At 39.4% G+C, this 25178-nt stretch overlaps 1 protein-coding gene across 1 annotated transcript in view; it reads left to right on the top strand.

Annotated features, from left to right (window-relative positions):
• SLC7A14 (solute carrier family 7 member 14) overlaps nucleotides 1-25178 on the top strand; it is a 137480-nt gene that overhangs the window by 43658 nt on the left and 68644 nt on the right. The window contains 1 exon segment of the mRNA XM_053709033.1: nucleotides 19993-20229. Coding sequence (XP_053565008.1) covers nucleotides 19993-20229 — 237 coding nt within the window.

Here is a 25178-nt window from a genome sequence, read left to right as displayed (position 1 = left end):
GACCTTCCATTAGCCTGTATAAAAAATACATTTATGCTGTAATTAAAGTTTTATCTGTTGCATAACTGATGAATTTATTGAAAAATGCAGAACAGGAACATCAAGAGAAAGGCTATTAACCCGTATGGCTTACAGAGAAGACAGCAATGCATTTGCTTGGTGTTTAATGAGCTAGAAGGACAGTGTAATAATTAGAAGAGAGGAGCAGCCACAGGAAATAGAGAATGAACAACTATCAGGAATTTTAGTGATGTGATACAGTTATGGAAGATAAAAATATAAGTGTGCTCTATACTCACACCTACAGCATAGACCTCTCTCCTGACCCTGTACTTCTGTCATTCTGTTATAGGATTCACTAAACCATCTTTAAGGCTAAATACCTGCTGATCAAAAACTCACCAGCATGGAGTTTTTAGCATTATATTGTAATGTATGTGTCTCCTCAGAGCCCTGTATAGTAAAAATCTAACTTTATTTGAGAGATATTGCATTACTGATAAGACTCCTTAGATCATTTTTGCAGAACAGAGAACTTTATATTAATGGCTTCTATGATCCAACTGCAAAACTTGCATTGTGAACATATCTGATAGGCCAATGGCAAGAGGTATATGTATGTAACCAAAGAGCAGCTAGCTCCCAGTAGTGCATTACTACTCCTGAGCCTACTTATGTATACTTTCAACAGAGGATACCAAGAAAGCAAAGTCAATTTAATAATAGAAGTAATCTGAAAAGTCTCTTTAAAGGGATATGAAAGAGTGCTCCTTTAATAAAAAAAAGAAATGTTAAATCAAAGTAAACAAAAAAAGAAACATATTCGCCTAGATTTAGAGTTCTGCGTTAGCCGTCAAAAGCAGCGTTAAGGGGTCCTAACGCTGCTTTTTACCGCCCGCTGGTATTTAGAGTCAGTCAGGAAAGCTTCCAGCCGCGACTTTTCCATACCGCAGATCCCCTTACGCCAATTGCGTATCCTATCTTTTCAATGGGATCTTCCTAATGCTGGTATTTAGAGTCTTGGCTGAAGTGAGCATTAGAACTCTAACGACAAAACTCCAGCCGCAGAAAAAAGTTAGGAGTCAAGAGCTTTATGGGCTAACGCCAGTTTATAAAGCTCTTAACTACTGTGCTCTAAAGTACACTAATACCCATAAACTACCTATGTACCCCTAAACCGAGGCCCCCCCACATCGCCGCCACTCTAATAAATTTTTATAACCCCTAATCTGCCAACCGCACACCGCCGCCACATACATTATCCCTATGTACCCCTAATCTGCTGCCCCTAACATCGCTGACACCTACATAATATTTATTAACCCCTAATCTGACCCCCCAACGTCGCCGCTACCTTACCTACACTTATTAACCGCTAATCTGCCGACCGGACCTCGCCGCCACTATAATAAATGTATTAACCCCTAAACCGCCGCACTTCCGCCTCAAAAACCCTATAATAAATAGTATTAACCCCTAATCTGCCCTCCCTAACATCTTTGACACCTAACTTCAAGTATTAACCCCTAATCTGCCGACCGGACCTCGCCGCTACTCTAATAAATGTATTAACCCCTAAAGCTAAGTCTAACCCTAACACCCCCCTAAATTAAATATAATTTTTATCTAACAAAATAAATTAAATCTTATTAAATAAATTATTCCTATTTAAAGCTAAATACTTACCTGTAAAATAAATCCTAATATAGCTACAATATAACAAATAATTATATTGGACCCTCTGGAGGACCTCTTCTGGACGGATAGGATGAAGACTTCGGACCCTCTGGAGGACCTCTTCTGGACGGATCGGTGATACCCGGCTGGGTGAATACAAGGTAGGGAGATCTTCAGGGGCTTAGTGTTAGGTTTTTTTAAGGGGGGTTTGGGTTAGATTAGGGGTATGTGGGTGGTGGGTTGTAATGTCGGGGGGGTATTGTATGTTTTTTTTACAGGCAAAAGAGCTGGCATGCCCCGCAAAAAGCCCTTTTAAGGGCTGGTAAGGTTATAGAGCTGTTAACTTTTTATTTTAGAATAGGGTAGGGCATTTTTTTATTTTGGGGGGTTTTGTTATTTTTTTAGGGGGCTTAGAGTAGGTGTAATTAGTTTAAAATTCTTGTAATCTTTTTTTATTTTTTGTAATTTAGTGTTTGTTTTTTTTGTAATTTAGTTTAGTTGATTTAATTGTAGGTAATTGTAGGTAGTTTAGTTAATTTATTTATTGATAGTGTAGTGTTAGGTTTAATTGTAACAGGTTAGGATTTATTTTACAGGTAAGTATTTAGCTTTAAATAGGAATAATTTATTTAATAAGATTTAATTTATTTTGTTAGATAAAAATTATATTTAACTTAGGGGGGTGTTAGTGTTAGGGTTAGACTTAGCTTTAGGGGTTAATACATTTATTAGAGTAGCGGCAAGGTCCGGTCGGCAGATTAGGGGTTAATACTTGAAGTTAGGTGTCGCCGATGTTAGGGAGGGCAGATTAGGGGTTAATACTATTTATTATAGGGTTTTTTAGGCGGGAGTGTGGCGGTTTAGGGGTTAATACATTTATTATAGTGGCGGCGAGGTCCGGTCGGCAGATTAGGGGTTAATAAGTGTAGGTAAGGTAGCGGCGACGTTGGGGGGGTCAGATTAGGGGTTAATAAATATTATGTAGGTGTTGGCGATGTTAGGGGCAGCAGATTAGGGGTACATAGGGATAATGTAGGTTGCGGCGGTGTCCGGAGTGGAAGATTAGGGGTTAATAATAAAATGCAGGTGTCAGCGATAGCGGGGGCGGCAGATTAGGGGTTAATAAGTGTAAGGTTAGTGGTGTTTAGACTCGGGGTTCATGTTAGGGTGTTAGGTGCAGACTTAGGAAGTGTTTCCCATAGGAAACAATGGGGCTGCGTTAGGAGCTTAACGCTGCTTTTTTGCAGGTGTTAGGTTTTTTTGCAGCTCAAACTGCCCCATTTTTTCCTATGGGGGAATCGTGCACGAGCACGCTTTTCCAGCTGGCCGATACCGTAAGCAACACTGGTATTTAGAGTTGAAGTGGTGGTAAATATGCCTGTACGCTCCCTTTTTGGAGCCTAACGCAGCCCTTCAGAGAACTCTAAATAGCAGCGTTATTTAAAAGGTGCGGGGGGAAAAAAACATGCGTAGCTAACGCACCCCTTTGGCCGCAAAACTCTAAATCTAGCCGATTGTGATTAAAAACAGCAAAACATTTACTTGTTTTTTGCAAAATGAGCACTTAGAAATTCTCGATATTGTCACTGTCTTTAGTGAGATAAGAAAACAGAATTTGCTGGCACATGATTTTGCAGAAAAAGTCCTCAGCTGAACATAGGCATGAAACTGACTGCAGCTAGAGCAGATGTCTCTAAGCAACCACATCAAATGAAAAGTTATTAATTTGTCTTCCTGTAAAGAGCACAGCCCCTTGTGGGGCTGTGACAGGTAGCAATAAACCCTGCACAAATTAGAAAAAAAAAACTAAAATGAATTATGATTCCTACTAGTCCTAAAGCCCGTTGACACGGGCCGTGTTGTGTGATATTTATTCATTCTCTCTCATTCTCTCTCTCTCTCTCTCTCTCTCTCTCTCCTTGCCGGGCTGCGTTGTTTCACCCCCTACGCGTGCGATCATCTCTGCTGCCGGGTCCTCGCGCTGCGTTGTTTCACCCCCTGCGCGTGCGATCATCTCTGCTGCCGGGTCCTCGCGCTGCGTTGTTTCACCCCCTGCGCGTGCGATCATCTCTGCTGCCGGGTCCTCGCGCTGCGTTGTTTCACCCCCTGCGCGTGCGATCATCTCTGCTGCCGGGTCCTCGCGCTGCTCACCCCCTGCGCGTGCGATCAGCTGCAAGAGTTTGTCTGAACTGCGCATGACGGCTTCAGACAAACTCTTGTCTTTTATAATATAGGATGTACCATAGCATAACAAGGTAAACCAGTAAGTTAGGTTATGCTTATATACTTTTTGAAAAGATCCTAGACTAGGGTGACCAGACGTCCCATTTTAAAAGCACTTTTTTCAGTGGTGGTAAGGCTAAACATGGAGATGATAAATTCCTCCTGTGTAAAACTAGTCTCCTGCTTGTATCTTAAACTTTAACATGCTGTTTCAATGATCTGGGTTTTATTTGTTTGTTGTTTTTTTAATTTTCCAGCCAAAAGTTAGCTAGGCGTGTATGAAATGTTTTTAACCAGCTCATGCTATGGATTGGAACGTGGGCCAAATATAGCTACAGTTTGTCAAAGCTGAATTATCACTCTGCAGCATACAAATTAATTCATCAGAATATAATAAAACAGTTCATACAATATTTGAATACTTAAATTATAGCAGTTAAAAGATCTTATAAATATGGAAACACGTGCCTCCTTTCATTTGACTAGCATTTATAATGTTTTTAGCAGCTGTGGTGACATTATTTAAACGTGATTTTATTATATAAACTTCATTTTCAAAGTGAATATGCTTTGAAAATGTTTGGAGTTTAATGATAAAGGAGTAGGCTAAAGCTCTATGCATGCAAATGGTCAGCAACATAGTTATGTGGTAATAAGTAGCCACGGGCTAGAAAAGATTCAGCAGGACAAATGGAGGCATACATAGATATCTCTACAGTTAGCACATATTAAAGGGATATAAAACACTTTGATATTTGAATAAAATAGTTTTATAATTTGATAAATATCTCTTAGATCAGGTATGATCAGTCAGTTGCTTTGTTATATCTAACATAATTACAGATATATTAGGTTTTAAATTAGGGGGGCTAGCCCCCTCCCCACACTTAAAAATTTCATGTAAACAATAATTTGGGCTAATAGATGGTTAGGTCAAGAGTTTATTATGTTAGATCTATCAAGCAAAAGCTGGTATTAACAATTAATTTGTGGGGGTCTAACTCATCATCTGCCCCCCCCCCATAAAAAAAATTGGATGAAAAATTATTAAGTTTAACAGATATTTGTTAGATCTGGTATGATCAGTCAGTTGTTTTGTTAGATCTGACATAATTATGGCGATATTAGGTATTAAATTAGGAGGCTAGGCATCCCACTTAAAAACCTCAGGCAAAATATAATTCAGGCTAATAGACCTTTGTTACATCAAGTCAGATCAAGTGTTCATTGTGTTAGATCTAACATGCAAAATGTATTAATAATCATATTGTGGGAGCCTTTATGTATTCAAAAGGAGTACCAGCCCCTCATAACAAAGGGCAAGATTACAAGTTGCGCGGTATGTCTTTTCCGCTCGCGATATGGTCTTTTCGCAAGCAATTTCCAATGCCCTGATATTACAAGTCTTGAAAAATCCTTTCCGCACTCGAAGAGCTGTAATTACCAGTTTTCTGAAACAAAAAAGTTTTACAAAGCACTTTAAAAATACACTACAAAGTACAGTTACACTCATAATAACACTGTCTAATAAAAATTATTTTAAAAAGTGCTCACAAAAGTTTTAAGGGCTCAAAGATATGCAATCTTGGGCAGGCAAATGGCTTTTAACATTGAGACACATACATATTCATGTCTAAATATGATTATGTATGTATATATATATATATGTTTATATATGTGTACATATATATTAATGTATTCATATGTGTATATATGTATTTACAGTCATATATACACATATAAACACATTAATATAATTGTACACATATATAAACATATATATATAAGTGCATTATATCCTTTTGCCAGATAAAAACATGATAAAATAAATGTATGCAATATTGATATTTAATAAAGATTTTAACTATGTATTTACTGTAAATATTCTAGATTTGTTACTGTGAATATGCAATGTTGTATGCGTGATGGGTGTTTTTTTTTTTCAACATTGTTTTTCTCTCCATTGACTTCTATGGGGAATGCGAAAATGCGATGGAGTTTTCACTCTCTCGGTTGTTAGTTTTTATTTCCACTTTATTTTCTCCATTGATCTCTATGGGGAATACATGCACTCACATGCGAAAAAGCAAGTTAGTTTATTTGTGGTATTCATGCGCAGAATAAGTTATTTTGCAACTTGTAATACCTGCGCAACTCTAAATGCGCAGAAACCTTAACTTGTTTTTGCAATTGTGAAAAAAGGTTTTAACGCGCAACTTGTAATCTTGCAGAAAGTTGTTTTATTAGATGTAACATAATTACAGAGATATTAGGTATTAAATTTGCCCCCCCCCCACTCCCCTCAACATTTCAGAAATAATAAATCAATCAGGCTAATAGGTCGTATATAACGTTAGATCTCATATGCAATAGGTGGTATTTATTATTTGGTGGTGGGGCTAACCTGTCATTACCCCCCCCCCCTTAAAAAACATTTGGACAAAAAGTTGTATAATTTGATACACAGGCATACCTCGTTTTATTGCGCATCGCTTTATTGCGCTTTGCAGATATTGCTTTTTACAAATTGAAGGTTTTGTGGCTGTGTTGAGCAAGTCTATATGTGCCATTTTTCCAACATATATACAAATATAAACACATAAATACACATATATACACACCACCTGCAAAAAAGCTTATGACTCGCTCAGATGATGACTCAGATGATGGTTAGCAGTCTTTAACAATAAATTATTTTTTAATAAAGGTATTTACGTTGTTTTTTTAGTCATAATGTTATTGCATACTTAATAGATCACAGTATCGTGTAACTATAACTTTTATATGCACTGGAAAACAATAAAATGGTTTGACTCACTTTATTGCTATATTCACTTGGTCTGGAACAGAACCCCCAATATCTTTGAGGTATGCCTGTATATTTGTTAGTCAGGTATGATCAGTCAGGTTTTGTTAGGGCTAAGATACTTACACAAATATTAGGTATTAAATTAGGGGTGCTGACCCCCCTGCACATCAAAATCATTCAGGCTAAAAGATCTTTGTTAGATCAAATATTTAAAATGTTAGATGTAACTTTGGGAGCCTCTATTCATTCAATATGGGGTACCAGCCCCATAACAAAAAACATAATTTATGTAAGAACTTACCTGATAAATTCATTTCTTTCATATTGGCAAGAGTCCATGAGCTAGTGACGTATGGGATATACAATTCTACCAGGAGGGCCAAATTTTCCCAAACCTCAAAATGCCTATAAATACACCCCTTACCACACCCACAATTCAGTTTAACGAATAGCCAAGTAGTGGGGTGAAAAAGAAAGAAGTACAAAGCATCAACAAAGAAATTTGGAAATAGTTGTGCTTTATATAAAAAAATCATAAACACCATAAAAAGGGTGGGCCTCATGGACTCTTGCCAATATGAAAGAAATGAATTTATCAGGTAAGTTCTTAGATAAATTATGTTTTCTTTCATGTAATTGGCAAGAGTCCATAAGCTAGTGACGTATGAGATAGCAATACCCAAGATGTGGAACTCCACGCAAGAGTCACTAGAGAGGGAGGGACAAAATAAAAAACAGCCATTTTTCGCTGAAGAAAATTAATCCACAACCCAAAATATAAGTTTATTCTCATAAATGAAAGCAAACTTAAAACATTAGCAGAAGAATCAAACTGAAACAGCTGCCTGAAGAACTTTTCTACCAAGAACTGCCTCCGAAGAAGCAAATACATCAAAACGGTAGAATTTAGTAAATGCATGCAAAGAAGACCAAGTTGCTGCTTTGCATATCTGATCAACTGAAGCTTCATTGGAAAAGTGGAAACTGATCTAGTAGAATGAGCTGTAATTCTCTGAGGCGGGGCTTGACCCGACTCCAAATAAACTTGATGAATCAAAAGCTTTAACCATGATGCCAAGAAAATGGCATAAGCCTCCTGACCTTTCCTAGGACCAGAAAAGATAACAAATAGACTTGAAGTCTTCCTGAAATCTTTAGTAGTTTCAACATAATATTTCAGAGCTCTCACCACATCCAAAGAATGTAAAAATCTCTCTAAAGAATTCTTAGGATTAGGACACAAGGAAGGGACAACAATTTCTCTATTAATGTTGTTAGAATTCACAACCTTAGGTAAGAATTTAAATGAAGTCCTCAAAACTGCCTTATCCTGATGAAAAATCAGAAAAGGAGATTCACAAGAGAGAGCAGATAATTCAGAAACTCTTCTAGCAGAAGAGATGGCCAAAAGAAACAACACTTTCCAAGAAAGTAGTTTAATGTCCAAATAATGCCTAGGGTCAAATGGAGGAGCCTGTAAAGCCTTCAAAACCAAATTAAGACTCCAAGGAGGAGAGATTGATTTAATGACAGGCTTGGTACAAACCAAAGCCTGAACAAAACAGTGAATATCAGGAAGCTTAGCAATCTTTCTGTGAAATAAAACAGAAAGAGCAAAGATTTGTCCCTTCAAGGAACTTGCAGACCAACCCTTATCCAAACCATCCTGAAGAAATTGTAAAATTCTAGGAATTCTAAAAGAATGCCAAGAGAATTTATGAGAGGAACACCATGAAATGTAAGTCTTCCAAACTCGATAATAAATCTTTCTAGAAACAGATTTACGAGCCTGCAACATAGTATTAATTACAGAATCAGAGAAACCTCTATGACTAAGCACTAAGCGTTCAATTTCCATACCTTCAAATTTAATGATTTGAGATCCTGATGAAAAAACGGACCTTGAGACAGAAGGTCCCGTCTTAATGGAAGTGGCCAAGGTTGACAACTTGACATCCGAACAAGATCCGCATACCAAAACCTGTGAGGCCATGCTGGAGCCACCAGCAACACAAATGATTGCTCCATGATGATCTTTGAGATCACTCTTGGCAGAAGAACTAAAGGCAGGAAATATAAGCAGGTTGATAACACCAACGAAGAGTCAACGCATCCACTGCTTCCGCCTGAGGATCCCTGGACCTGGACAGGTACCTGGGAAGTTTCTTGTTTAGATGAGAAGCCATCAGATCTATTTCTGAAAGACCCCACATCTGAACAACCTGAGAAAACACATCTGGATGGAGGGACCACTCTTCCAGATGTAAAGTCTGACGGCTGAGATAATCCGCTTCCCAAATGTCTATACTTGGGATATGAACCGCAGAAATTAGACAGGAGCTGGATTCCGCCCAAGCAAGTATCCGGGATACTTCTTTCATAGCTTGGGGACTGTGAGTCCCACCCTGATGATTGACATATGCCACAGTTGTGATATTGTCTGTCTGAAAACAAATGAACGGTTCTCTCTGCAACAGAGGCCAAATCTGAAGAGCCCTGAAAATCGCACGGAGTTCCAAAATATTGACCCCTTGTGCTGTCAGAGATCCCCAAACAGCTCCGCAACCTGAAAGACTCACATCCGTTGTGATCACAGTCCAGGTTGGACAAACAAAAGAGGCCCCTAGAACTATACGATGGTGATCTAACCACCAAGTCAGAGATAGTCGAACATTGGGATTAAAGGATATTAATTGTGATATCCTTGTATAATCCCTGCACCATTGGTTCAGCATACAAAGCTGGAGAGGTCTCATATGAAAACGAGCAAAGGGGATTGCGTCCGATGCTGCAGTCATGAGACCTAAAACTTCCATGCACATAGCTACTGAAGGGAATGACTGAGACTGAAGGTTCCGACAGGCTGAATCCAATTTTAAACGTCTCTTGTCTGTTAGAGACAGAGTCATGGACACTGAATCTATCTGGAAACCTAAAAAGGTGACCCTTGTCTGAGGAATCAAATAACTTTTTGGTAAATTGATCCTCCAACCATGTTTTCGAAGAAACAACACTAGTTGATTTGTGTGAGATTCGGCAGAATGTAAAGACTGAGCTAGTACCAAGATATCATCCAAATAAGGAAACACCGTAATACCCCGCTCTCTGATTACAGAAAGTAGGGCACCAAGTACCTTTTAAAAGATTCTTGGAGCTGTCGCTAGGCCAAAAGGAAGAGCGACAAATTGGTAATGCTTGTCTAGAAAAGAGAATCTCAGAAACTGATAATGATCTGGATGAATCGGAATATGAAGATATGCATCCTGTAAGTCTATTGTGGACATATAATGCCCTTGCTGAACAAAAGGCAGAATAGTCCTTATAGTCACCATTTTGAAAGTTGGCACTCTTACATAACGATTCAAAATTTTTAGATCCAGAACTGGTCTAAATGAATTTTCTTTCTTTGGTACAATGAATAGATTTGAATAAAACCCCAGACCCTGTTCCTGAAACGGAACTGGCATGATTACCCCTGAAAACTCCAGGTCTGAAACATATTTCAGGAAAGCCTGAGCCTTTACTGGATTTGCTGGGATGCGTGACAGAAAATATCTTCTCACAGGAGGTCTTACTCTGAATCCTTTTCGGTACCCCTGAGAGATAATACTCAGAATCCATTGATTTTGGACAGAATTTGTCCAAACATCCTTGAAAAATCTTAATCTGCCCCCTACCAGCTGAGCTGGAATGTGGGCCGAACCTTCATGCGGATTTGGGGGCTGGCTTTGGTCTCTTAAATGGCTTGGATTTATTCCAATTTGAGGAAGGCTTCCAATTGGAAACAGATTTCTTTGGGGAAGGATTAGGTTTCTGTTCCTTATTCTGTCGAAAGGAACGAAAACGGTTAGAAGCTTTAGATTTACCCTTAGGTCTTTTATCCTGAGGCAAAAAAACGCCCTTTCCCCTGTGACAGTTGAAATAATCGAATCCAACTAAGAACCAAATAATTTATTACATTGGAAAGAAAGAGATAGCAATCTAGACTTAGAAGTCATGTCAGCATTCCAAGATTTAAGCCACAAAGCTCTTCTAGCTAAAATAGCTAAAGACATAGATTTAATATCAATTTTGATGATATCAAAAATAGCATCACAAATAAAATGATTAGCATGTTGAAGCAAGCGAACTATGCTAGACAAATCAGAATCCAATTCTTGTTGCGCTAAATTTTCCAACCAAAATGTTGATGCAGCTGCAACATCAGCCAATGAAATTGCAGGCCTGAGAAGATGACCTGAATATAAATAGGCTTTCCTTAGATAAGATTCAAGTTTCCTAGCTAAAGGATCTTTAAAAGAAGTACTATCTTCCATAGGAATAGTAGTACGTTTAGCAAGAGTAGAGATAGCCCCATCAACTTTGGGGATCTTTTCCCAAAATTCTAAAGTAACTGCTGGCAAAGGATACCATTTTTTTAAACCTTGAAGAAGGAATAAAAGAAGTACCAGGCCTATTCCATTCCTTAGAAATCATATCAGAAATAGCATCAGGAACTGGAAAAACCTCTGGAATAACTACAGGAGGTTTATAAACAGAATTTAAACGTTTGCTAGTTTTAATATCAAGAGGACTACTTTCCTCCATATCCAATGTAATTAATACTTCTTTTAACAAAGAACGAATATACTCTTTTTTAAATAAATAAGTAGATTTGTCAGTGTCAATATCTGAGGCAGGATCTTCTGAACCAGATAGATCCTCATCAGAGAAGGATACTTCAGTATGTTGTCGGTCATTTGAAATTTCATCAACTTTATGAGAAGTTTTAAAAGACCTTTTACATTTATTAGAAGGCGGGATGGCAGACAAAGCCTTCTGAATAGAATCAGCAATAAATTCTTTTAAATTCACAGGTATATCTTGTACATTAGATATTAAAGGAACAGCAACAGGCAATGTACTATTACTGATGGACACATTATCTGCATGTAAAAGTTTATCATGACAACTATTACAAACCACAGCTGGAGATATAACCTCCACAACAAATGCACTTAGCTTTGGTAGAACTGTTATCAGGCAGCAGGGTTCCAACAGTGATTTCTGAGACAGGATCAGATTGAGACATATTGCAAACGTAAGAGAAAAAAAACAACACATAAAATAAAATGATCAATTTCCTTATATGTCAGTTTTAGGAATGGGGAAAAAAATGCAAACAGCATAGCCCTCTGATAGAGAAAAAGGCAAGATGCATATAGGAATGGGGCTTTAAATAATGAAAATATTTGGCACTAAGAATGACGCACAACACAAACAGAAAAAAAAAATTTGGCGCTAACAACATCCGGAAATGACACACTCACGTCATTGAAGACGCAACCTTGTGAAAGGACTCGGCGTCAACTAAGATGCCGGAAATGATGAATTTGCATCATCGAACTTAACTTTGCGCCAAAAAATCTCGCGCCAAAAATGCCCGCGAATTTGAAAATGAGAGACAATTAAAAAAAGACTATACCCCAGGTAAGAAATACATTTTCCAAAAAAATGCATTTCCCAGATATGAAACTGACAGTCTGCAAATATACTGAAAACCTGAATCATGGTAAATATAAGTACAATACATATATTTAGAACTTTATATAAATACATAAAGTGCCAAACCATAGCTGAGAGTGTCTTAAGTAATGAAAACATACTTAAAAAAAAGACATCCATCCACATATAGCAGATAGCCAAACCAGTACTGAATAATGGTAATGGAATATGAGAGTATATCGTCTGAAAAGGGAGATAGGAGATGAATCTCTACGACCGATAACAGAGAACCTATGAAATTGATCTCCCGTGAGGAAAACCATTCCATTCAATAGGTGATACTCCCTTCACATCTCTCTGACATTCACTGTACTCTGATTGGAATCAGGCTTCAAAATGCTGAGAAGCGCATATCAACGTAGAAATCTTATCACAAACTTACTTCACCACCTCCATAGGAGACAAAGTTTGTAAAACTGAATTGTGGGTGTGGTGAGGGGTGTATTTATAGGCATTTTGAGGTTTGGGAAACTTTGCCCCTCCTGGTAAGATTGTATATCCCATACGTCACTAGCTCATGGACTCTTGCCAATTACATGAAAGAAATACATAATAGTGATTAGCGTTTCATAACCTACAGACTTTCCTTAGTGAGTTAAAATTAAAAATATTCTGTACACATGTGCTAGGTTTAAGTTATACACTATTACGCAAAATTACACACAAATAGATATGCCACCCATGTCCTGACACACCTGTGTCATAAATCTTACAACATAAAGTGTTGTCCAACCTTCCACCCATGAACAATTGTTGATATAACATTTGCTATGAAAGAAATGTTATGTCAGGTAAGTGCTATGCCCCCACTTAAACATTTCATACAAAAAAATATTCAGGATAATAGATTATTTTTTTTCACATCTGGTTAGATCAAGTGTTTATTACATTATCTAACTCACAAAAGCTGGCATTAATAATCATATTGTGTGTTCCTCTACAGGGAGTGCAGAATTATTAGGCAAGTTGTATTTTTGAGGATTAATTTTATTATTGAACAACAACCATGTTCTCAATGAACCCAAAAAACTCATTAATATCAAAGCTGAATAGTTTTGGAAGTAGTTTTTATTTTGTTTTTAGTTATAGCTATTTTAGGGGGATATCTGTGTGTGCAGGTGACTATTACTGTGCATAATTATTAGGCAACTTAACAAAAAACAAATATATACCCATTTCAATTATTTATTTTTAACAGTGAAACCAATATAACATCTCAACATTCACAAATATACATTTCCGACATTAAAAAACAAAACAAAAACAAATCAGTGACCAATATAGCCACCTTTCTTTGCAAGGACACTCAAAGCCTGCCATCCATGGATTCTGTCAGTGTTTTGATCTGTTCACCATCAACATTGCGTGCAGCAGCAACCACAGCCTCCCAGACACTGTTCAGAGAGGTGTACTGTTTTCCCTCCTTGTAAATCTCACATTTGATGATGGACCACAGGTTCTCAATGGGGTTCAGATCAGGTGAACAAGGAGGCCATGTCATTAGATTTTCTTCTTTTATACCCTTTCTTGCCAGCCACGCTGTGGAGTACTTGGACACGTGTGATGAAGCATTGTCCTGCATGAAAATCATGTTTTTCTTGAAGGATGCAGACTTCTTCCTGTACCACTGCTTGAAGAAGGTGTCTTCCAGAAACTGGCAGTAGGACTGGGAGTTCAGCTTGACTCCATCCTCAACCCGAAAAGGCCCCACAAGCTCATCTTTGATGATACCAGCCCAAACCAGTACTCCACCTTCACCTTGCTGGCGTCTGAGTCGGACTGGAGCTCTCTGCCCTTTACCAATCCAGCCACAGGCCCATCCATCTGGCCCATCAAGACTCACTCTCATTTCATCAGTCCATAAAACCTTAGAAAAATCAGTCTTGAGATATTTCTTGGCCCAGTCTTGACGTTTCAGCTTGTGTGCTTGTTCAGTGGTGGTCGTCTTTCAGCCTTTCTTACCTTGGCCATGTCTCTGAGTATTGCACACCTTGTGCTTTTGGGCACTCCAGTGATGTTGCAGCTCTGAAATATGGCCAAACTGGTGGTAAGTGGCATCTTGGCAGCTGCATGCTTGACTTTTCTCAGTTCATGGGCAGTTATTTTGCGCCTTGGTTTTTCCACATGCTTCTTGCGACCCTGTTGACTATTTTGAATGAAACGCTTGATTGTTCGATGATCACGCTTCAGAAGCTTTGCAATTTTAAGAGTGCTGCATCCCTCTGCAAGATATCTCACTATTTTTGACTTTTCTGAGCCTGTCAAGTCCTTCTTTTGACCCATTTTGCCAAAGGAAAGGAAGTTGCCTAATAATTATGCACACCTGATATAGGGTGTTGATGTCATTAGACCACACCCCTTCTCATTACAGAGATGCACATCACCTAATATGCTTAATTGGTAGTAGGCTTTCGAGCCTATACAGCTTGGAGTAAGACAACATGCATAAAGAGGATGATGTGGTCAAAATACTCATTTGCCTAATAATTCTGCACTCCCTGTATGTATTCATTATCAGGAGCCGACCCACCTGTCAGGCTAGCTCCCCAAGTCAGACAAAAGGTAATTCAGGCTAATAGACCTTTGATAGATCTGTTAATTACATAAGATCTAAGATGCAAAAGGTGGTATTAATAATTATATTGTGGGAGCCTCTATATACTGTATTCATTATAGGGTGCCAGCTCCCCATAACAAAAATAGTACAATAAATATATAGCTATATTTGTTAGATCAGCTGTGGTTAATCAGTTGTTTTTTATATCTAAACTTTTTGTTAAAATAAAATATGTGACAATGGGGGTGTCCCTCAAGCAACAATTTCAGGCAAAATAATCCAGTTTAATAGATACTTGTCAGATTACTAACATGCAAGAGGCAATCATAACAATTTATTTCATACCAAATGTTATATCAACAATTGTTCATGGGTGGAACACAATTCCATTGTGCTACTGTCCATCTCAGATGAGACCGAGCCCAGGGAAGTCGACTGCGCTTCTGGACAGTGTTGATGTATGGCTTCTGCTTTGCATGGTAAAACTTTAACTTGCATCTGTGGATGTTGTTGACTGACAAAGGTTTACCAAAGTATTTACAAGCCCAGGTCAGCATATCCATTACAGACTCATGACGGTTTTTGAGACAGTGACGTCTGAGGGATCAGAGATTATGCGCATTCAGAAGTGGTTTTCGTCCTTGCCCTTTATGCACTGAGATTTGACTGGATTCCTTGAATCTTTTAATTATATTGTGCACTGTAGAAGGTGAAATGCCCAAAATCCTACTGGTTTGTCTTTGGGGAATGTTGTTCTCAAAGTGTTGGATTATTCGCTGGCGCATCTGTTGGCAGATTGGCAATTCTAAGGTGGGAAGACAGCACACCTTTTAAGTGAGGCACGGAAAGAGACTAGCCAAGTCCCAATAGCACTTCCAAAATACAAATGTTTCCAGCCACCAATTTCTTAAAAACGACCTTTATTCTTTTTGCAGGGTCCCAGGGCACAAAAACTTACAGACAACGTTTTAAGTATACAATAGGCTCTTAGTTATGTCTTCTTCAGATTGGCAAGCCTTGACACATCCTTGCTCTTGAAGAACTAGGTCTTTTTTGGAGGCTCCTTATATACTATGATTACACGATTGCCTCACCTGTTTCACATCACCTTCTTATTTCAACTTGTCACATCGCTATTAGTCCAAAATTGTCCCTGTCCCAACTTTTTTCGAATGTGTTGCAGTCATCAGATTTGAAAAGTGTATATTTTCAAAAATACATTACATTTACAAAGTAAAACATTAAATAATGTGTTAATAATGTGTTTTCAATATAGTACCGGGTGAATTTTCCAATATTCTTATCATAGAGGACAATGTTATTTTTATTCTACATACAGTATCATACAAAAGTGAGTACACCCCTCACATTTTTGAAAAAATATTTTATTATATGTTTTCATGTAACAAAACTGAAGAAATTACACTTTGCTACAATGTAAAGTAGTGAGTGTGCAGCCTGTATAACAGTGTAAATTTGCTGTCCGCTCAAAATAATTCAACACACAGCCGTTAATGTCTAAACCGTTCGGTACAAAAGTGAGTACACCCCTAAGTGGAAATGTCCAAATTGGGCCACAAGTGTCAATATTTTGTGTGGCCACCATTATTTTTCAGCACTGCCTTAACCCTCTTGGGCATGGAGTTCACCAGAGCTTAACAGGTTGCCACTGGAATCCTCTTCCACTCCTCCATGATGACATTACGGAGCTGGGGGATGTTAGAGACTTGCGCTCCCCCACCTTCGGTTTGAGGATGCCCCATAGATTCTCAATAGGGTTTAGGTCTGGAGGCATGCTTGGTCAGTCCATCACCTTTACCCTCAGCTTCTTTAGCAAGGCAGTGGTCGTCTTGGAGGTGTGTTTGGGGGTCGTTATCATGTTGGAATGCTGCCCAGTCTCCGAAGGGAGGGGATCATGCTCTGCTTTAGTATATCACAGAACATGTTGGCATTCATGGTTCCCTCAATGAACTGTAGCTCCCCAGTGCCGGCAGCTTTCATGCAGGCCCAGACCATGACACTCCCACCACCATGCTTGACTGTAGGCAAGATGCACTTGTCTTTGTACTCCTCACCTCATTTCCACCACACGCTTGACACCATCTGAGCCAAATAAGTTTATCATGGTCTTATCGGACCACAGGACATGGTTCCAGTAATCCATGTCCTTAGTCTGCTTGTCTTCAGCAAACTGATTGCGGGCTTTGTTGTGCATCATCTTTAGAATAGGCTTCCTTCTGGGGCGACAGCCATGCAGACCAATTTGATGCAGTGTGCGGCTTATTGTCTGAGTACTGACAGGCTGACCCCTCAACCCTTCAACCTCTGCAGCAATGCTGGCAGCACTCACACGTATATTTCCCAAAGACAACCTCTGGATATGACGCTGAGCACATGCACTCAACTTCTTTGGTTGACCATGGCGAGGCCTGTTCTGAGTGGAACCTGTCCTGTGAAACTGCCGTATGGTCTTGCCCACCGTGCTGCAGCTCAGTTTCAGGGTCTTGGCAATCTTCTTATAGCCTAGGCCATCCTTATGTAGAGCAACAATTCTTTTTTTCAGATCCTCAGAGAGTTCTTTGCCGTGAGGTGCCATGTTGAACTTCCAGTAACCAGTATGAGAGAGTGTGAGAGCGAACACCAAATTTAACACACCTGCTCCCCATTCACACCTGAGACCTTGTAACACTAACAAGTCACATGACACCAGGGAGGGAAAATGGCTAATTGGCCCCAATTTGGACATTTCTACTTAGGGGTACTCACTTTTGTTGCCAACGGTTTAGACATTAATGGCTGTGTGTTGAGTTATTTTGAGGGGACAGCAAATTTACACTGTTATACAGGCTGTACACTCACTACTTTACATTGTAGCAAAGTGTCATTTCTTCAGTGTTGTCACATGAAAAGATATAATAAAATATTTTCAAAAATGTGAGGGGTGTACTCACTTTTGTGAGATACTGTATATATTTTATATATATATATATATATATATATATATATCTGTATTTACCTATACCTGTATGTCTATTCCTTCCTCTTGCCTCCAGGATTAAACACAACATTCTGACTCTGACATACAAGGCCCTCAACTGCACTGCTCCCCCCTATATCTCAGACCTTGTCTCCAGATACTCTCCCTCCCGTCCCTTTCGCTCTCCTCACAACCTCCTACTCTCCTCCTGTCTTGTTACCTCCTAACATTCCCATTTACAGGACCTCTCTAGACTGGCTCCCATCTTGTGGAACTCTCTGCCTCGCTCAACAAGACTCTCCCCTAGTTTTTAAAGCTTCAAGCGCTCAGGGATACATACAACCTACACTAACCTTTCCTAATCCCAATTCCTCTCCTCCATTGCTATGCCCTTGATCCCCCTTAGCATGTAAGCCTATGGCCTCTAGTTATTAAGGTCTGGCGGACCTGATCCGACAGTGCGGATCAGGTCCGCCAGACCTCGCTGAATACGGCAAGCAATACGCTCGCCGTATTCAGCATTGCACCAGCAGCTCACAAGAGCTGCTGGTGCAACGCCGCCCCCTGCAGATTTGCGGCCAATAGGCCACCAGCAGGGGGGTGTCAATCAACCCGAACGTACTCAATCGGGTTGATTTCCGGCGATGTCTGTCCGCCTGCTCAGAGCAGGTGGACAGGTTATGGAGCAGCGGTCTTTGTGACCTCTGCTTCATAACTGTTGTTTCTGGAGAGCCTGCAGGCTCTCCAGAAACACGGGGCATCAAGCTCCATTCAGAACTTGATACATATGCCCCTATGAATCCAGCTGTTTGTAGATCACATTTATAAGATCCTACTACAAAAGTGCAACTCTCGGCAGGGTCCTCTATCCATTTGATCCCTATAAATGTTACCTTGTATACCGCCTATGTTTATAGCGCTGCGGAATCTGTTGGCACTCTACAAATAACTGAAAATAATAATAATAATAATGTTCTTACCTGCGATAGAAAATATAAGCTGATCTTTACAGAATTTTGTAATCTACTCAAAAAAGTAGAAACTCTTCAGTCACAGTCCTATGAGTGTTATTCAGTTCTTGCTGCAGCGTCTTAGAACAGCTGATGAGCAACAGACATTACTTACTAGAGATTCATGTATGCAAGAGAACACTCACCAACAGTTACCAGAACCTTACTGCTGAGTAATGTGAGACCAGTACATACAGAAAAAGAAGCTGCCAGGAACAAACAGCTCAGTGGCTTGTTCTATTGTTACCACCAGGGAGTTGCTTCATTTAGCCCAATCATGCTTTTTATAGAGCAGAATTTTCCTGATCAGTCTGACTCAGCCTTACAAGGTCAGTCCACCCCGAAATACCAGGTAATTCTGCTCTGAACAAGGGAAATGGCAACTCCAGAGGATCATTTTGGCCTCATTTGGACCTTGTCAGTGAGGGAAGCCATATCCCTCTAAGCACAATGGGTAAAGAGTCTCTGGGGCCGATTTATAAAAGTGCGAGCAGACATGATACAGTGTAGCATAAACTGTTGGCATTTATCATTGGACAAGCAGTGAACTGCTTGTGCAATGCCGCCCCCTGCAGATTCGTAGCCAATCGGCTGCTAGCAGGGGGTGTCAATCAGCCCGATCGTATAGGATCGGGCAGATTGATGTCCGCAGCGTCAGAGCAGGCAAACAAGTTATGGAGCAGCAGTCTTTAGACCGCTGCTTCATAACTGCTGTTTCCATCAAGCCTGAAAGCTCATGCGGAAACAGGGGCATCAACCTCCATTCAGAGCTTGATAATTCGGCCCCCATGTCTTGTTTCCCATATCAGCCTTAGGGAGACTTTCCCCTAGGTCATAATACTCCTTGCCCAATGTGTCTAGAGGGATATGGCTGTACCTCACTGATATTTATGGTCTTATCAGGTTGTTATGGAGAATTTAAAAATGTATTCTCCTTTTTGGTTCATTTTCAGTTGACTGTGAGGGGTTTTACCTAGAAAATATTTAAACCACTGCTACTGCTTTGACTTTATAATAGTAATACCTTATATAAATACACCCTTACTCAGTTGGTCATTTTATAAGATGCATCTTATACCAGTCCTTGATACTATAAAGTAATATAGAACTGTTATAGGCTGACATAAGGCTAAGTGATTTAATGAGAGCTACAATTTTTGTTTGCAAATTAATATTATTTTCTTTTTTTTAACAGGTGTATGTTATGCTGAATTTGGAGTACGCGTACCAAAAACAACAGGCTCGGCTTATACATACAGTTATGTCACTGTTGGAGAATTTGTGGCATTTTTCATTGGATGGAATTTAATCTTAGAGTATCTAATTGGCACAGCAGCAGGGGCAAGTGCACTAAGCAGTATGTTTGACTCTTTAGCCAATCACACCATCAGTCACTGGATGATTGACAGAGTGGGAACATTAAATGGATTGGGTAAGGCTTAATCAGGAGACTTCCTCACAATACATGCTTATAGTGAAAAGGTCCCAGCCACACTTTGTTTTATTCCTTATTTCTGGAAAACACTGCATCAAATTTATTTCTTGTTGCCTTGAAATGGTATAAAGGAGCATGCCTTTTATATATTACACTTGATAGGGAGAAACAAAATGTTAAAGGACAGTGTACTGTAAACTTAAAGGGACATGAAACAGATTTTTTTCTGATTCAGATAGAGCATACAATTTAAAACAACTTTACAATACACTTTTTGATCACATTTGCTTCATTCTCTTTTGTTAAAGTAGTTGCAATGCACTGCTGGAGCTAGCTAGCTGAGCCAATGACAAGAGGCATAAATGTGCAGCTTCCAAAACCCAGCTAACTTACAGTCGTGTATTGCTGTTCCTGAGCCTACCTAGATATGATTTTAAACAAATGACACCAAGATAATTAAGCTTATTAGATAAAAGAAGTAAATTGTATATAATATAAATACAATACAATTTAATAGATCAGCTCTTGACTGTGCACATTTTCCTTTTAACTGATTTTCCATGATGTTGATGTGATTTTTAAATGGTTCATATCTATTATAAAGTAGATATTATATAGAGTCCAGGATTTGTCAATACTGGCTGATTTTGGATGTGTCAATAGTATCAGACTATAAAATGTTTGTGGCTACATTACAAGCTGAGCACAATAGCCCAGGGTATGATGCAACCTCACACAAAGAATAACACACAATCTGGTACGAGAGGATCGTTAATATTTGAACCAAAGCATCTTAAGATGGCTAAATCTTTTTTAGCGCCCCCTATACTATGAATATATTGAGGGGCACCAAGCTCTTCTTCATTGCGCTTGTATTACAAGTGGGGAATTGAACTTTAGCATAATCCAAAATATCACTGTAAAATGTAAAGTTTAATAATATAGCACAGAATTATATGAAGAACTCCACTACTTGCGCACCACCGGCTTAGCAATAGAACAATATCCAACATGAATTTTATTGTGTGGTCCCATAGAGGTCTGTTATGTGAGAGACATTGTGCACCCGCGCTATCTGACATGCAAATGTTAGAGTTCCCTAAATATAACTTTTGACTTGTAATATGAGAACAAAAGTAAAAGCACATTAAAGGGACATAATACTCATATGCTAAATCACTTGAAACTGATGCAGTATAACTGTAAAAAGCTGACAGGAAAATATCACCTGAGCATCTCTATGTAAAAAAGGAAGATATTTTACCTCACAATTTCCTCAGCTCAGCAGAGTAAGTTCTGTGTAAAAAGTTATACTCAGCTGCTCCCAGCTGCAGGTAAAAAAATTTAAAAAAATGAAGAAATGAGCAGCAGCCAATCAGCATCAGCAGTGCTGAGGTCATGAACTCTTACTGTGATCTCATGAGATTTGACTTAACTCTCATGAGATTTCATAGTAAGCTTCCTTTACCTGTTTGGTGAAATAATATGAGAGTGCACGATGCTCATCCCTTCAGATGTCCCAGGACAGACACACTAAAATGCTGCTTAGAAATCCTTTACAATGGGAGGTGGCTACTGAGGAACTTTTGAGGTAAAATATCTTTCTTTTTTACATAGAGATGTTCAAGTGATATTTTCTAATCAGCTTTTTACAGCTATGCTGCATCACTTTCAAGTGTTTAAACATTTGGGTATTATGGCCCTTTAACTGTGCTTGAGCGATATTAATGCACAATAGTAATAATATTTTTTTCTCCTGTTAAATGTAGTCAGTCCACGGGTCATCATTACTTCTGGGATATTAACTCCTCCCCAACAGGAAGTGCAAGAGGATCACCCAAGCAGAGCTGCTATATAGCTCCTCCCCTCTACGTCACACCCAGTCATTCTCTTGCACCCAACTAATAGATAGGATGTGTGAGAGGACTGTGGTGATTATACTTAGTTTTTATATCTTCAATCAAAAGTTTGTTATTTTAAAACAGCACTGGAGTGTGTTGTTCCTTCTCAGGTAGAATTTGAAGAAGAATCTACCTGAGTTTTTGGATGATTTTAGCCGGCGTAGCTAAGATTCATTTGCTGTTCTCGGCCATTCTGAGGAGTGAGGTAAACTTCAGATCAGGGGACAGCGGGCAGGTTCACCTGCAAAGAGGTATGTTGCAGTATATTATTTTCTGAGGAATGGAATTGACTGAGAAAATACTGCCAATACCGATATAATGTAAGTTCAGCCTTAAATGCAGTAGTAGCAACTGGTATCAGGCTGTTATGTATATATGTGTACACTTCAGTATTCTGGGGAATGGCACTTCACTGGGATAATACTATATGCATATAATTTTTAGCCTAACTTGCAGTGGGAACGTCTAGCAACAGGCTGTTTAATGACATTTCATGTTATTTGATTTTAAACGTTTTTGCTGGCATGCTAAATTGTTTAATTATCTGAGGTACTGGGTGAAAAATTGTTTTGGGCACTGTTTTTCCACTTGGCTGTCGTTTATTTTATTTTAATTTAAGACAGTTTACTGAACTTCCCTCACTGCTGTGTGTGAGGGGGAGGGGCCTATTTTGGCGCTTTTGCTACGCATCAAAAATTCAGTCAAAAGTCTGTTTTCTCCCTGCATGATCCGGATCGTCTCTACAGAGCTCAAGGGTCTTCAAAAATTATTTTGAGGGAGGTAATCACTCACAGCAGACCTGTGAGATTGTGCTTTGACTGTGATAAAAAACGTTTTATTTTGTACATTTTTTTCTGCTATTAAGGGTTAGTTATCCATTACTAATGGGGGCAATCCTTTGCTAAATTTATGCCTTTACGGGAAAAATTTGGTTTTTATCATTTCTCGGTTCATTGTTATTCAACTGTCATAATTTTTTTCTGTGCTTCTTAAAGGCACAGTGCGTTTTTCATATTACTTGTAAATTGAATGAAAAGTATTTCCAAGCTTGCTAGTTTAATTGCTAGTTTGTTAAACATGTCTGACTCAGAGGAATATCTCTGTGCTATATGTGCAAAAGCCAAGGTGGAGCCCAATAGAAATTTATGTACTAATTGCGTGATGCTTCTTTAATAAAAGTCATTCTGTACAAATTGAACATCATTCACCCAAACAACGAGGGGAAGTTATGCCGACTAACTTGCCTCACGTGTCCTGTACCTGCATTCTCCCGCTCGGGAGGTGCGTGATATTGTAACGCTGAGTACTTCAGGGCGGCCCATTACAATCACACTACAGGACAAGGCTAATGTTATGACTGAAGTTTTGTCTAAATTACCAGAACTTTAGAGGTAAGCGAGATCACTCTGGGGTGAGAACAGAGTGCGCTGATAATATTAGGCGCATGTCAGATACTGCGTCACAATTTGCAGAACATGAGGACGGAGAGCTTCATTCTGCGGGTGACGGATCTGATCCAAATAAACTGGATTCAGACATTTCAAATTTTAAGTTTAAGCTGGAAAACCTCCGTGTATTACTAGGGGAGGTGTTAGCGGCTCTGAATGATTGTAACACAGTTGCAATAACCAGAGAAAATGTGTAGGTTGGATAAATATTTTGCGGTACCGTCGAGTACTGACGTTTTTCCTATACCTAAGAGACTTACTGAAATTGTTACTAAGGAGTGGGATAGACCCGGTGTGCCTTTCTCACCCCCTCCTATATTCAGAAAGATGTTTCCAATAGACGCCACCACACGGGACTTATGGCAAACGGTCCCTAAGGAGGGAGGGAGCAGTTTCTACTTTAGCTAAGCGTACCACTATCCCGGTGGAGGATAGCTGTGCCTTTTCAGATCCAATGGATAAAAAGTTAGAGGGTTACCTTAAGAAAATGTTTGTTCAACAAGGTTTTATATTGCAACCCCTTGCATGCATTGCGCCTGTCACGGCTGCGGCAGCATTTTGGTTTGAGTCTCTGGAAGAGACCCTTGACTCAGCTCCATTAGATGAGATTACACACAAGCTTAAAACCCTTAAGCTAGCTAATTCATTTATTTCTGATGCCGTAGTACATTTAACTAAACTTACGGCTAAGAATTCCGGATTCGCCATTCAGGCGCGCAGAGCGCTGTGGTTAAAATCCTGGTCAGCTGATGTTACTTCTAAATCTAAATTACTTAACATACCTTTCAAAGGGCAGACCTTATTCGGGCCCGGTTTGAAAGAAATTATCGCTGACATTACAGGAGGTAAAGGCCATGCCCTGCCTCAAGAAAGAGCCAAACCTAGGGCTAGACAGTCTAATTTTCGTGCCTTTCGTAACTTCAAGGCAGGAGCAGCATCAACTTCCTCTGCCACCAAAACAGGAAGGAGCTGTTGCTCGCTACAGACAAGGCTGGAAACCTAACCAGTCCTGGAACAAGGGGCAAGCAGGCCAGAAAACCTGCTGCTGCCCCTAAGACAGCATGAATTGAGGGCCCCCGATCCGGGAACGGATCTAGTGGGGGGCAGAATTTCTCTCTTCGCCCAGGCTTGGGCAAGAGATGTCCAGGATCCCTGGGTGTTAGAGATCATATCTCAGGGATATCTTCTGGACTTCAAAGCCTCTCCCCCAAAAGGGAGATTTCATCTTTCAAGGTTGTCAACAAACCAGATAAGAAAGAGGCGTTTTCTACGCTGTGTACAAGATCTTTTACTAATGGGAGTGATCCATCCGGTTCCGCGGTCGGAACACGGACAAGGGTTTTACTCAAATCTGTTTGTGGTTCCCAAGAAAGAAGGAACCTTCAGACCAATCTTGGATTTAAAGATCCTAAACAAAATTCCTAAGAGTTCCATCGTTCAAAATGGAAACTATTCGGACAATCTTACCCAGGATCCAAAAGGGTCAGTACATGACCACAGTGGATTTAAAGGATGCCTACCTTCATATACCGATTCACAAAGATCATTACCGGTATCTAAGGTTTGCCTTCCTAGACAGGCATTACCAGTTTGTAGC

Source organism: Bombina bombina, chromosome 4, assembly GCF_027579735.1.
Source record: "Bombina bombina isolate aBomBom1 chromosome 4, aBomBom1.pri, whole genome shotgun sequence".
In the NCBI taxonomy this organism is placed as follows: domain Eukaryota; kingdom Metazoa; phylum Chordata; class Amphibia; order Anura; family Bombinatoridae; genus Bombina; species Bombina bombina.
The sequence above is the reverse complement of the archived record's forward strand: the minus strand, read 5'-3'. Positions and strand labels throughout refer to the sequence as shown.